The sequence below is a fragment of the Haliotis rubra genome, unplaced genomic scaffold (genome assembly GCF_003918875.1).
Source record: "Haliotis rubra isolate DU_JTF1 unplaced genomic scaffold, ASM391887v1 Scf225, whole genome shotgun sequence".
NCBI classification, from domain to species: Eukaryota; Metazoa; Mollusca; class Gastropoda; order Lepetellida; family Haliotidae; genus Haliotis; species Haliotis rubra.
Genome location: NW_025766281.1, coordinates 944,641 through 957,523, shown reverse-complemented (window position 1 = coordinate 957,523; position 12,883 = coordinate 944,641). Strand labels below are relative to the sequence as shown.

Sequence of the window (12,883 nt, the reverse complement as noted above, 5' to 3'; positions counted from 1 at the left end):
TTCCAGCTATATGGTGGCAGTCTGTAAATAATTCCAGTCTGGACCAGAAAATCCAGTGATCAACAGCATGATCATCGATCGTAATTGGAATACGATGACATGTGTCAACCAAATCAGCGAGCTTGACCACCCGATCCTGTTAGTCTCTAAATGTGAAATGTAAATACTCCCTTTGAACATTGCCACACTTTGAAGTTGTACAGTTCTGTCAGGTTCGTACAGCTTGTTCAGCTTGACCTGATCAAGTGAATACTAATGAACTGCGATGATCGTGCAACAGCTGGTTGGGTCTTTTATTGTGAAGGGGCGCACCTTTGTCAGTTGATTTGTCAACATGTCCGAACAGCCGAGACAAGGTCGCCGTTTCACATCTCAGTGTCGAGAAATCGTCAGTAATATCCTAACTTTCTTTAAAAATGAAGCTACAAACATATTGCAGTTGAACATGAAATAGAAAAAGTGATAACTGAACTGGGCGTAGAGAGTGACAGCGAGAGTGAATCGGATTGTGAGTGAGTGAGTGAGTGAGTGAGTTTAGTTTTACGCCGCACTCAGCAATATTCCAGCTATATGGCGGCGGTCTGTAATTAATCGAGTCTGGACCAGACAATCCAGTGATCAACAGCATGAGCAGTGATCTACGCAATTGGGATACACGCACGCGCGCACACACACACACACACACACACACACACATCTATCCATATTCATCCATCCACCCATCCGTCTATCTATAGTATGACCAGAAATTATTGAGAATTTTAGGAATATGTTTAATTGGATTTCTAGTATAAACAACCTTGACCAGCTATCAAGAGCTTGGTTTCATTCAAGAGAAACAACTCCGTTAATCCTTTTTCATTAGTTTGTGAAGAGTTGTCCCCCTTTGTTTACTTGCTAGCAGACGACATTTTCAATGATCCTCAGCATGGATGATTTAGAGAAGAGAAAGTTGATTTTAGAGTATTATGACAAGGACATCAGATCAGCTAAAGTGATTTCAGGTAGAACAGGCATCCCTTTGTCCACTGTTTATCATGTTTTGAAAAATATTGCAAATGGATATGACAGCTGGATATGGCATTGAGCACCAGGGAGGCGCGGGTAGGTCCAGAAAATTGACTGTCGGTGACAGGAGGCGGCTTGGTATTCTTGTTTCTAAAAACAAACGAAGGAGTTTAGAAAACTTAAGGCTGGATATGATTGATAGAGGAACTGTGGCTGTCTGTAAGGAGACAATTAGAACTGAGCTGCATGCAATGGGTTGGCAGAAAAGTCGAGGAATTCCATCACCGATCATGAAACCTGGACAAAAGGAGCGAAGGTTGAACTGGTGCTTACAGCACAGAAATTTTAACTGGGACAATGTGATTTTCTCAGATGAAAGTTCTGTGTGGCTGTTTCCTAATACACTGAAATTCTGGACCAAACAAACTGAAAAACGCCCAAAGTACAGTCCGAAATTTAACGTGTGGGGTGGCATACCTGTGTTAGGGGCAACGCCCCTCTGTGTATTTGAAGGGAATATGAACAGTGAGCGGTACACAGATATTCTCGTGGGACATTTACTTCCATCTGCTCACATGTTCTATGGAAATTTTTGGATTTTCCAGCAGGACAAGGACCCAAAACATCGTTCAAAGCATAATATTCACAGGCCTGGTTTCGGACCCAAAATATGACATTATTAGATTGGCCAAGCTATAGCCCTGACCTAAATCCAATAGAAAATGTTTGGGGACTTATGAAGGAAAGTGTCAATAAGAAAAATCTGACATATATTGCTGAAATAAAAGAAGAGGTGGTCCGATATTGGGACAGCATGGACCACGACTTTCTAACTTCTTTGATCAGTAGTATGCCCTGCCGCATTGCAGCCTGCATTGCTGCCCATGGTGACTTGACAAAATACTAACTGTTCACCTGTCTTTGAATCTGGAGTTACGTTCTGCTAATATTCACATTTAATACGTGAGTAATGAGTGAAAGAAATATAAAAAATTACAATCTTTAAATTCTCAATAATTTCTGGTTGTACTGTAATACCGGAAACCCCGTATATTCTAAAATCATATCGCACGATGTTTTACACGAAACGAAACATGTACGACATAAAGTTATTCATTCAGACAGAATTCTGGCTTCGGGATCCAGACAGTGCATGTCTACCAATCACCACACATGCGACATCAGAGGGGTGGATACAATTCAATATTGCTTGCATTATTGTTGGCGACATCATAAGTGTCCGAGCAGGCAGTTATTTACACCAGTCCCGCTCGCACGTCACCTCGGTTTAGCCTTGAAACGAATGTCAGTTATAATATCATACTCTGACTCATTAAAGTCGTATTTCATGCAGGATGACAATTATATTCTAACGTAACTTTATCCCAACTGAAATAGCCAGTCACAATGACTGATCAACTTGTGAAGATCCGGGTTAGTTGGTCTGTAGCAACCCGTGAGAGCAGTAGGCTAGGGTTTAGACTAACAACTAGTCTCTGAAATGAACATATTCTACTGAAAAAAGTTCATAGTAAAAAAATATAAAATATAATGAGAAGGAGCCCTGAGACCTTCTTCATTTTCAGAAGCTGAGGAAATCTAGACTTGCCACATTTTCTAGACTTGTGTGGGCTTTCTTGGATATATTTGCTTCAGGGTCTGTACGAGAGACTAGCTAGGGTTTAGAGTCGATTAAGGCCCCCATGTCTTGTATGGACATAGCTCGTTGGAAAGCTTATTGCATGAAGGTTATGTATAGATTCGTTTCAAGGCTAAGATGAACCCTGACGTGGTGGCCCAAAGTGGTCCCATTTTTTATATTATTATTATTTTTTATTTTTATTTTTATTTATTTATTTATTTTTATTTTATTTTATTTTATTTTTATTTATTTATTTTTTTTTTTGGGGGTCGAGCTCACGTGGCAGCACCCTGTTTTGTTTTGTTCTTACTCAAATAAAACGTGGGAAGTTAAATGTTGATTATAAAATCGGGCATAATAGAATACAATGAAGCATATGCCAGATGTCAAAAGACATAAAAAATACAAGCACGTCAGCTCAACTGAAAAACGATGGAAATTTGTTTGAAACGAAGGATTACAGAAAGGAAGAGGGAAATTTCGAATTATGTGTCCGATCGCTATTTCGTTTCCTAGATTTCGTTTCGTTCCGCTTTCATTTCCTTGTAAAGATTTGCATAGAACACCGTCCTTCACCTTCTTGTAACAACATGGCTGTGTACCAGAAGAGCTCCAACCCTTTTGAAGATGACGATGACGATGACATGTCTTTTGGGGGTTCTTCGTGGAAAGCAAATGAACAGAACAGGAGCAATGACGCAGGCGAAAGACGGGAACAATTAATGAGACAGATTGATGAGTCGGAAGCCCGACAACTGGAGAGTACACGACGAGCTCTCGCTAGTATTTACGAATCAGAAGATACAGGAATAAAGACTGCCGAGGTTAGTTAAAGCCGATTTGTTGGTCAAATACTCGGGAATTATCGATATTTGTTCTTGTTCTTTTGTTTGATTTAGTTTGAAAACGAACTGATCGTGTTTTTGATAGTCAGAGCTTATAATAGTTCTGAAACATCAAATCTACGTCGTGGCTCTTAGGCTTAGTCATCAACAGGGCAATTTCATTATCGAAGCTATGGCCTGTTTCCTTTTCACCATGTTCACGTGTCCCACATTTGGGAAGCCCGGGTAGAGTGGATAAAGCATTAGCCTGTCATATTTTAAATGCATGATTTCATTTTGTATACTCACTGATTATTTTATTCATTGATTCAGCAAATTGAAAATGCCTAATATTCCACTTGTGAATGAAACGTTTGTTTACGGAAGGCATTTGCAATCATCACCCATTCGTGTGCCCACAAAATGTGACGTAACCTTGTTTCGTGGATTACGTAGTCGGTTACTTTATACCCTATGTACGACATAACACTGCAGTAAGTATTGACACCAGGGAAAGCAGACAACAAAAAGTGCGAAGGTTGGAGCTAACGGTATCTTTTTTACTTGAAATTTTGTCAAAATAAAATTTGGTAATGGTGGTATTAGTGATCTGGGGCTATTTATCCCAATGCTGGATAATTATATTTAGTGTACTTGCGTGTAATGCAGAGATTCGGAACTTTTTTGTCAGCAAGGCGTGGCATTGTATGTACATCAAAAGTACCGTTTCGTGACGTCAGTCGAGACTTAATTTACGAGCTTGCATGATAATTTCCGCAATCCACGAATCAAAGTTATCCACGAATTTAGGTTACGGTTCTGTAATAAAACCTTACTCACTCATTGTCTTACATCAGTATTGAATTTTACCAGTCACATTTCAAGATTTAATTGAAACAAATGAGTTAGTTTATGAGTCAACACTTTACCACAGCTCCAAACTCAATTAATTATTTTTGGTATGCCTCTACTGTAGTGATATGAACTTAAATTTACCTAATCATGGTAATTGTAAACCTTGTTGTAATGACCAGTGCCAGTGTTTATCTGTGAAACCTGATGACTGTACAGATTTTCCTCTAATGTCATTTGAATAATTTGTTAAAACAGATGATATTGCTAACCCATACCATACCTATTCATAAAATTTGTGACTGATAATAACACAGTATTTTGAGTATATTATTACTGATAACATAATCGTTTCAGATTTTATTTCTTCTGATCATTGCTTCAAAATTGTTTGAAGTTACTTTCTTTGGTATAGTTTAACCTAATCACCAGTATATTGTGAGGAAATGTGTTGTCTTTTTTTGGCTGTTTCTGGCTCAGTTTATGAACAAATACAGGAGATAAAAGTTAAGTGTAAATCATTATGTCTAGTGATTTTTTTTCAAATTTGTATTGGCCAAATCTGTTGATGTGTTTGTGTTCATACCTGAATTCACTGAAAGTTTGGGGTTTTTTCTGAGCATAATAAATAATACTCAAATGTTCCCAAATACTGACTCCTTTAGACTCCTCCTGCTTGGATGAAATGCAGTAATTCACTTCTATCCCTGAGGATAATAAAGGGGTACCCAACCATTAGGACCATAAAGAAAAGGGGTACGTCACCCTAAGTAATGATAAAGGGGTGCTTGATCAGAAAGATGAGCCAAGGCTAAGAATAGAGTTTGAGTAACCTACTCCATCCGAAACAAAACTAAGAATAGAGTTTGAGTAACCTACCCTATCCAAAACACAACTGACCCTAAGGATTGTAGAGGAACACAAGATCAGTAAAGCAAGAGCTGTGTACTAAAGATACAGGACTGTTTCTGTCAAGTCAAGGTTCTGTTTTTGCCTTTTCATTTCACTGTGTAATATTTTGGTTGTAGCCATAACACAGCACAGATGACGCAGTCAGAAAAAGATATTATTTACTAATGTTATGATTATTTACCTTTACAATACAAAGGTGACATGTTTTTACTGCTTAATAATCCAGCAATACAATTTTCATGGCACATGCTCATTGTTTCATGACCTAGATAATCCATTAGTTGTTTGTGTCAGTGAACAATAACGTCTTCAAAATAAACTATCCTATATGATGTGACTTGTTAATAATGTTATTGATCAGACCAAAATCTAGACAGCTGCAATGAATGAATGTTAAGTAAGGCTGTAACGATTCACTCGTATATTAGGTGAATCGAACCGTAGCCCTTCATGAATTCAATTCGTTATTCGTCATCACCAGAACCGAATATTAACGAATATTTACATTTTTTTAGGGAGCATGTTTTACTTGAACCCTTGTGTACTTTTGGAAAGTGAGATATGCAAGGATTGAATATGTACTAGCCTTGCAGTAGCGCAAGTCATGTTAGTTTGCCATGGCTACACATGGTACTGTCGATTATAACTATACTACCAATCAAAAGTTTAGACTCACTTAAAACATTCACTACATGTTATGTATGTACATATGGTTACAAAGAAGATGAATTTCTCCACTAACTTGGGGGAAACAACTGCAAACCTTATGCAGATTAATTGGACGAGGATCATGCATCAAACTGCTGAAAAGTATATGCAAATATCGTGCATGTGAACAGCTGCGTTTTGGTGTAAAGTTTTGATAAGAATTCGCCATTTTTAACCAAGTTTCATCATTTATTGAATGCATGACAATAATCTTTTCAACGTTATGAATTTGTTTTACAATACATCAGTTCATGTATAAACAGCACCTTTAAACAGTATGGAATATTTTGCAAAATTTAGTTTAGAACAGTTGACTGAAGTAAGTGGCTACATTTACACTAGTGAGTCTATACATTTGATGGGGAGTATATTACAAACCAAATTTGAGTGTCATGAGATCACTGGTTATTGCTGTGACAAATTGAACTGTCAACATGGGCGTTCCATATTGTACATCAATCACTTAACTACAATATTGTATTCGTGAATAATTATTCGTATTCGTTACCCAATATTCATGATACGTATCATATTCGCCACATAGTGTATTCGTTGCAGCCCTAATGCTTAGATCAATTATTTTTGGGGAAATGATACTTCACAGTCACATATGACAATAAATAGATCACAATATGACACATATTGACATCAGCCCTTGTGGAAACTTCCTGACAATAGATGTTTATAACTGGTTCACAAGGAAATGTTTGTCAAAGAAACATGTCATAGCATCTTGTTTAGTAGTGAGCTTGAAACTCTAATCACAAAACATTTTTCACCATTTGATGGCTAAATGGACCTTTTAAAGAATGGCAAACGAAATATTTTTTAGCAAGTGTATCATTGTGTATTGAAATAGAAAATGCATTGTGTATTGTTGAACTGCTGCACCGATGATTTGTTTCACCCCAAGGTTTTATCATAACTGGATTATTATATGCTGGGGGCGGTGGGGTAGCCTAATGGGTAAAGTGTCCTCTTGTCACGCAGAAGACATGGGTTCAATTCCTCACATGGGTACAATGTGTGAAGCCCAGTTCTGCTGTTCCCCATCGTGATTTTGCTGTAATATTGCTTAAACAGTATAAAACCATACTCACTCATTCACTATTTTATGCTGACTGGAAGTGAAGCATAGTGTCTTTGTAGTTATTGTGACAATTGAAAATGATCTGACTTATCAAAGATCAGATTAAAATATTGATCTTTGGCAACGAATGTTTATTATCAAACATGTCTGATGATGTTAACCATTGTTAACTGTTTCTATTTCTGTTTTAGGAGCTGTCTCGTCAAGCAGAGACGCTGAACAACATTGAAAAGAAGACCGATGATGTCAACCGTACCCTCACCACATCTCAGAAACATCTCAACAATATCAAGAGTGTGTTCGGTGGAATCAAGAATTGGTGGGGTGGTAACAAAGACCCTAACGCATTACCCCCATCAAAGTCAGAACCTAAGCCGAGTCCGCTGAAATCCAAAGTCGACACCTACCGAGAGTCTCACGATGCCTATTCATCAAACCAAACGGACACTAGTGGTTTCTATGACGACAATGACATTGACAGTCGGTTCATGGCCGGTGCCCGGAATACCGGGGGTCAGAAACAACAGATGGTTCACAGGATTACCAACAGTGCTCAAGAAGATGAGATGGATGACAACCTAGGTGGGTATGCTTAGGGCTGTGACCATGGTAACCATAATAATCTCACTGGAATCTGTATGATCCCCAGGAAGCTGATAATGCAATTTTAAAGATCACTGTTCGGTTTGTAATAATGTTGTCCACTTTCAGCAAACCCCTTCATTCTATGAGGAGTGTTTATTTTAATTTATTTTCCCCCAACACCTCGTCCGTCCGTCCATCAGTCCGACTAACATAACTCAAAGAAGCATAACTCAAAAACCGTTCTATACTTTTCAACAAAAATTGGTAGATATATGAGATAGATTTCAAAGAGGTGCCTTTTGCTATTTGTGGATTTTTGGCCTTTTGATTGTTTTTCCCCATGGAAATGATTTGGACTCTCAAAAGGGAGGGTTAGATTTCATTTTCGGTGCATAACAGTATTAACACAAAGAAACCTGCTGAATATCTATCAACAAAATTTGGCAGATATATCACACAGATCCGAAAGTGGTGCCTTTTTCTACTTTTTGTCATTTTAATTTTTCCCGATTTCCTTGGGAACGTTTTGGGCTTAGTCTCAAAAGGGAGGGGTGGGTTTTGTTTCTGGAGCACAACTCGAAAACCATTCAATATCTTTCAACAAAACTTGCAGAAATATCAAACAGATCCTGAAGTGCTGATTAAGGATATTTGTCATTTTGCTCACCTGGTCCTTCTGAAGATAAGCATCAAGATGCTCACATAATTATCATGATGATATAGTCATGAGAGATGACACACTGAGGAATCCCCGCTTTCTGTTGACCGCCTCCGTGGTGTAGTGGTTAGAAGCGTCCGCCGAGTCTGCGGAAGGTCGTGCGGTTTGATCCCCGACGCATCATATCAAAAGAGGTTAAAATATGGTACTTGTTGGTGCCTGCCTGGTGCTCGGCATTAATGGGTACAACAAGGACTGGTCGGCTCGGAGTCAGTATAATGTGTCTGAGTGGGGTATTCATGCTTCACTGCGGCATGGTATCTCAGTGGGCTAGCATTATGAAACCAGCTTAAGTCTGGGCTAGTACAAGCAGCCGCACATACACACATATACACGCATGCACGTCGTCATATGAGCGAAATATTCTCAAGCACGACGTTAAACCCAATTTCACCTCACCTCACCTCTTTCCGTTTTCTAGGTTATTCAAAGTAATCATGGTAATTGTTATCAATGGTGATGACGGTTGTCCTTTACCATAATAACCTTCTTTACCTTACACATGACATTGTTGAAACATGTAATTTTGTTACACAGTGTATAGTGGTAAAGCTGTAAATCAACTACACATGCTAGCTCTAATTAGTGTTAGAGTTATCTCCCTTTGGTTATACCAGGTTGCAGAGCAAGATTAGTCTGTGCCAAAACTTTTGAGTCAACCAGCCCAAATAAAGCATTTTCTGTTATGATAGGGATAACTATTGTCATGATCAATTGGACATACAAGATCTGATGCTTGTAAATAATGTAATTTGATCTTGACAGCGTACATGCAGTGTATGAAATAAGCCAAAAACCCAGCGAGACATCATGAATTTAACCAGACCAGACAATCCAAAGACAATAACTCAGTTTTTAGTTACGATGAAGAATGTTTTTATTGTTTAACAGTCTATTCACAACAGTCGTATTCAGAGAAATCCAACTCAGCGTTGGAGTCAGAGTCGAAGGGATGGGACATCTGGCATGATTTTGTACCAGACCATCGGACTGTCTTTCTGTAAATTCAGACCATCCATCAGAAATCTTGCCCCGTCACAGGCGGTTGGACGGGCCTTATTTCATATACTAGTACATGTAACTTGATGCTGTCTGTGTGCTTGTTACTTGATCTGCGTACATGTTACTTTCAGGTTTGATGAGTGAAGGAATGTCGAGACTGAAGAACCTGGCCATGGATATGGGAGATGAGATTGGACGCCAAAATGACCAGCTTGACCGCATTAACGTGAAAACTGACCGGGCCTTGCCTCGGTTAGAAAACCAGAACAAACAAATGAAGAAAATCCTGCATAAGTGAACATTCTGCATCAGAGAAGAAACAGCTGAAGATGAAGACAAGATACTTTTGTCAATAACAACTTCTCATACTTTTATGAATAGCAGTCTATTGTCAGTCACAGAATAATGTTTTTAGTTAAGTTGATCAAGATATAGCTACTTTATATCTCAATGTCTTTCCTTTTGTGAATCTTAATAGATTGTCTTGTCGTTAAGGGCAACAGTTTGCTCTTTACAGTTGCCTCCCTTTGGTTTGCCAGAATCCTTTGATCTGAATGGTTGCTAGCATCAAGCCTGTGATTACTGATCTTATCAAAGAGGAAACTTCTAGCAATAAATACCAGTTATGAAATGTAAAAAACTAGTCAGTTGGCAATATCTTATGCATGTTAAGAGCTGTACCTATAGGGGTACCTAAAAGTTGGTGTTTATTTTGGTCTTGGTAAAATGGATACAAACAATAATGTTTGTATCTGGCATGATCATCATGCAATAGTAAAGTGAATTGAATGAATTCTTCAATATTCTTTGTAACACTGATGCATCAATGTAGGCTGGATGACTTATCCCATTCCAGCCTAATATGGTGTGACTGCCAATATAGGGTGCAAAGAGGCTACTAGTTTGTGTGAGTTTCAAACTAGTGAAAATCTAGAGTCAGAAGTTTTGGCAACAAAAACAAATATATACTACACAAACAACTAGTCCAAAATAGCACCCGACTAGTTTGATTTAACCAATGATATCTACCCCTACCTTCAGGCCATCAAAGTATTAGACAGAATTCATTATTGACTGAATTTTGTCTTGTAAATATGCTGAAAATAGGATCTACTGGCTTAAAGTAGGATATTGACATTATACATCATATCATTTCCATAAGGTCAGGTAGGGTAGCCGGGTGGTGAGAGTGTTAGACATTCTGAAGACCCAGGTTCAATCCGTGGATGGGTACATGGTGAGAAATTAGGTTCCAATATCCCCATTGTCAACTGTTGCTAAGATTTGTTGTATTAGACCATGTTTCTTCTCTTACTTATTTTCAAAGTTATCAGCTTTGAAAACGTTATACAGGGCTCGATTTAAGTTAACCTACTTAAAAAGGTGCAACCTAAGATAAAAACCTAGTTACACCAGCCAAATTCCAATCGCACTGTTTTTATTGCAATATGTAATGTAAGAAATATGCTATTGAATTATTTAGATGTTTTATGCAGAGTTTACCCACTCAAAAAATGACTTACACCTAGTGCAAGATAGACTAATAATTAGGTTGCACGTTGTAATATTGGGTTGCACCCGTGCAAATAACAAAGCACTAAATCGAGCCCTGTTATAGTTATGTCAGTATTGTGGATGTAAATAGTGATGATGTATGTAATTATGTACATAGACTGATGAGCTTATGTATAATGTGTTATCTATTTGATATATGTTTTTGGCTTGGAGGAAACAGGGGCGTGAGCTACCAAGTTGTCTAAAGTACTGCAGTTCGCTGTGTGGAGTTTGATTATTTGGCACAGCAGAACCAATGGTCATGGTTTGAATCTGGGTTGTAGGTTTCTAGATTTGTTCCCCAGGATTTGACCAAGTGGTAAACATCTTAGACCTGCATTACTAGGGGTGAAACGGTACGCTTTTACCACGGTACTGTATATATTGCAGTACAGGGCCTTTGGTTCGGTATATATATGAGATATGATTATAATGAAGAAAATTGACAAGAGCCAAACCTTACATTGTTTAATAACATGGAAAAGAAATAACCATAATCTTTGATATTTTGAGTGAACAAAACTCATTTTATGACTAGATAGAAATGATGGTACGGAAAACCGAAAATACAGAATTTTTGGATTGCATTACAGTATCCCGAATTGAAGGCAAAATACCGCGGTATACCGTTTGACCCCTGTGCTTTTGAATTTACTTCAGAGTCCCCTCCCACACCATCCTGAGAGTGACACACTATATACTCTATTATTACTCTATCACTGGTCACTAAGTGATGTCAAACCCAACTCACTCACTCACTCAGAGGATTTATTTGGCAGTCTAGGCCCAAAACCATATAAGCAACATTTGATGGTCAATTCAGTGAACATATGCTGATAACATTCTAAGTATTACCATGGTAACTGGACACACAAACAAGTAGTGTAGGTTGATTAAACATGAGTAAATCATAAATAAGGACCCCGTGAAGATCCTGGTTAGAATTGATCTTCAGCAACCCATGCTTGTCGTAAGAGGCAACTAACGGGATCTGGTGGTCAGATTCGCTGACTTGGTCGATGCTCATGCTGTTGATCACTGGATTGTCTGGTCCACACTCAATTATATACAGACTGCCACCATATAGCTGGAATATTGCTGAGAGCGGTGTTAAAAAACAAAGAAAGAAAGAGATAAATGATGACAAGTCAGCCTGTTTACTGTTTTGGTTGCCTTAGTGAAATGATTTAAAAAACTCTTTTTGTCTTCGTAATTGCTGAAGTCATGTTTTCACTTTTAAGAATATAAGGCTAATATATTCCCATTTGTTCCAAAAGCGTACAACAGTGTTTTTCTGCAGTAGAATTGTTCTGTAAAGAATATGATGTGAGAAACATGTAACCATGGTAATTTGTTGTTTGATATCCAATTCTACTGACTATTTTGTGTTATGAATATTAATTTTTGAAAAATACTTCTTTCATTCTTATATATTATAGAACAAAATGTGATAACTAGATACTTTTTAAACTCACATTGGTATTGTGAACTGAAATATGATTCATTGTCATCAGATGTTAGAAAAATATGGTAAAACTGTAGACTGATCACCAACATTCCAGGTCATTGTTCAGTAAATTATACATAGACCGTACCTGTGTGTTTTTCATGTGTGTAGAAATACCTTGCATAAGATAAGTTGCCTATCCTTACATTGCTTAGACCGGTGAAGATTCGGGTTGGAATTGATCTTCACCAACCCATGCTTGTCGTAAGAGGCGACTAACGGGTTCGGGTTGTCAGGCTCGCTGACTTGGTTGATACATGTCATCGTATCCTGATTGCGTACATCGATGCGCATGCTGTTGATTACTGGATTGTCTGGCTCGATTATGTACAAACCGCTGCCATATAGCTGGAATATTGCTGAGTTTGGTGTACAATTAAACTCACTCACTCACATACATTGCTAAGGAACTGTTTCTTGTTCTGCGTGCCATGCTAGTACAGTGTATTGTGTTTTGGTATGCCCTCAAAAGAGAGGGTTT

At 38.1% G+C, this 12,883-nt stretch overlaps 1 protein-coding gene across 1 annotated transcript; it reads left to right on the top strand.

Annotated features, from left to right (window-relative positions):
- The first annotated feature begins 3,216 nt into the window (after positions 1-3,216).
- Positions 3,217-12,489, top strand: LOC124277660 (synaptosomal-associated protein 29-like). The gene is made up of 3 exons (XM_046713392.1): positions 3,217-3,474; positions 7,228-7,618; positions 9,473-12,489. Exons 1-3 carry the CDS (start codon positions 3,241-3,243, stop codon positions 9,637-9,639), a joined length of 792 nt encoding a protein of 263 aa, XP_046569348.1. The 5' UTR covers positions 3,217-3,240; the 3' UTR covers positions 9,640-12,489.
- Positions 12,490-12,883: the final 394 nt, after the last annotated feature.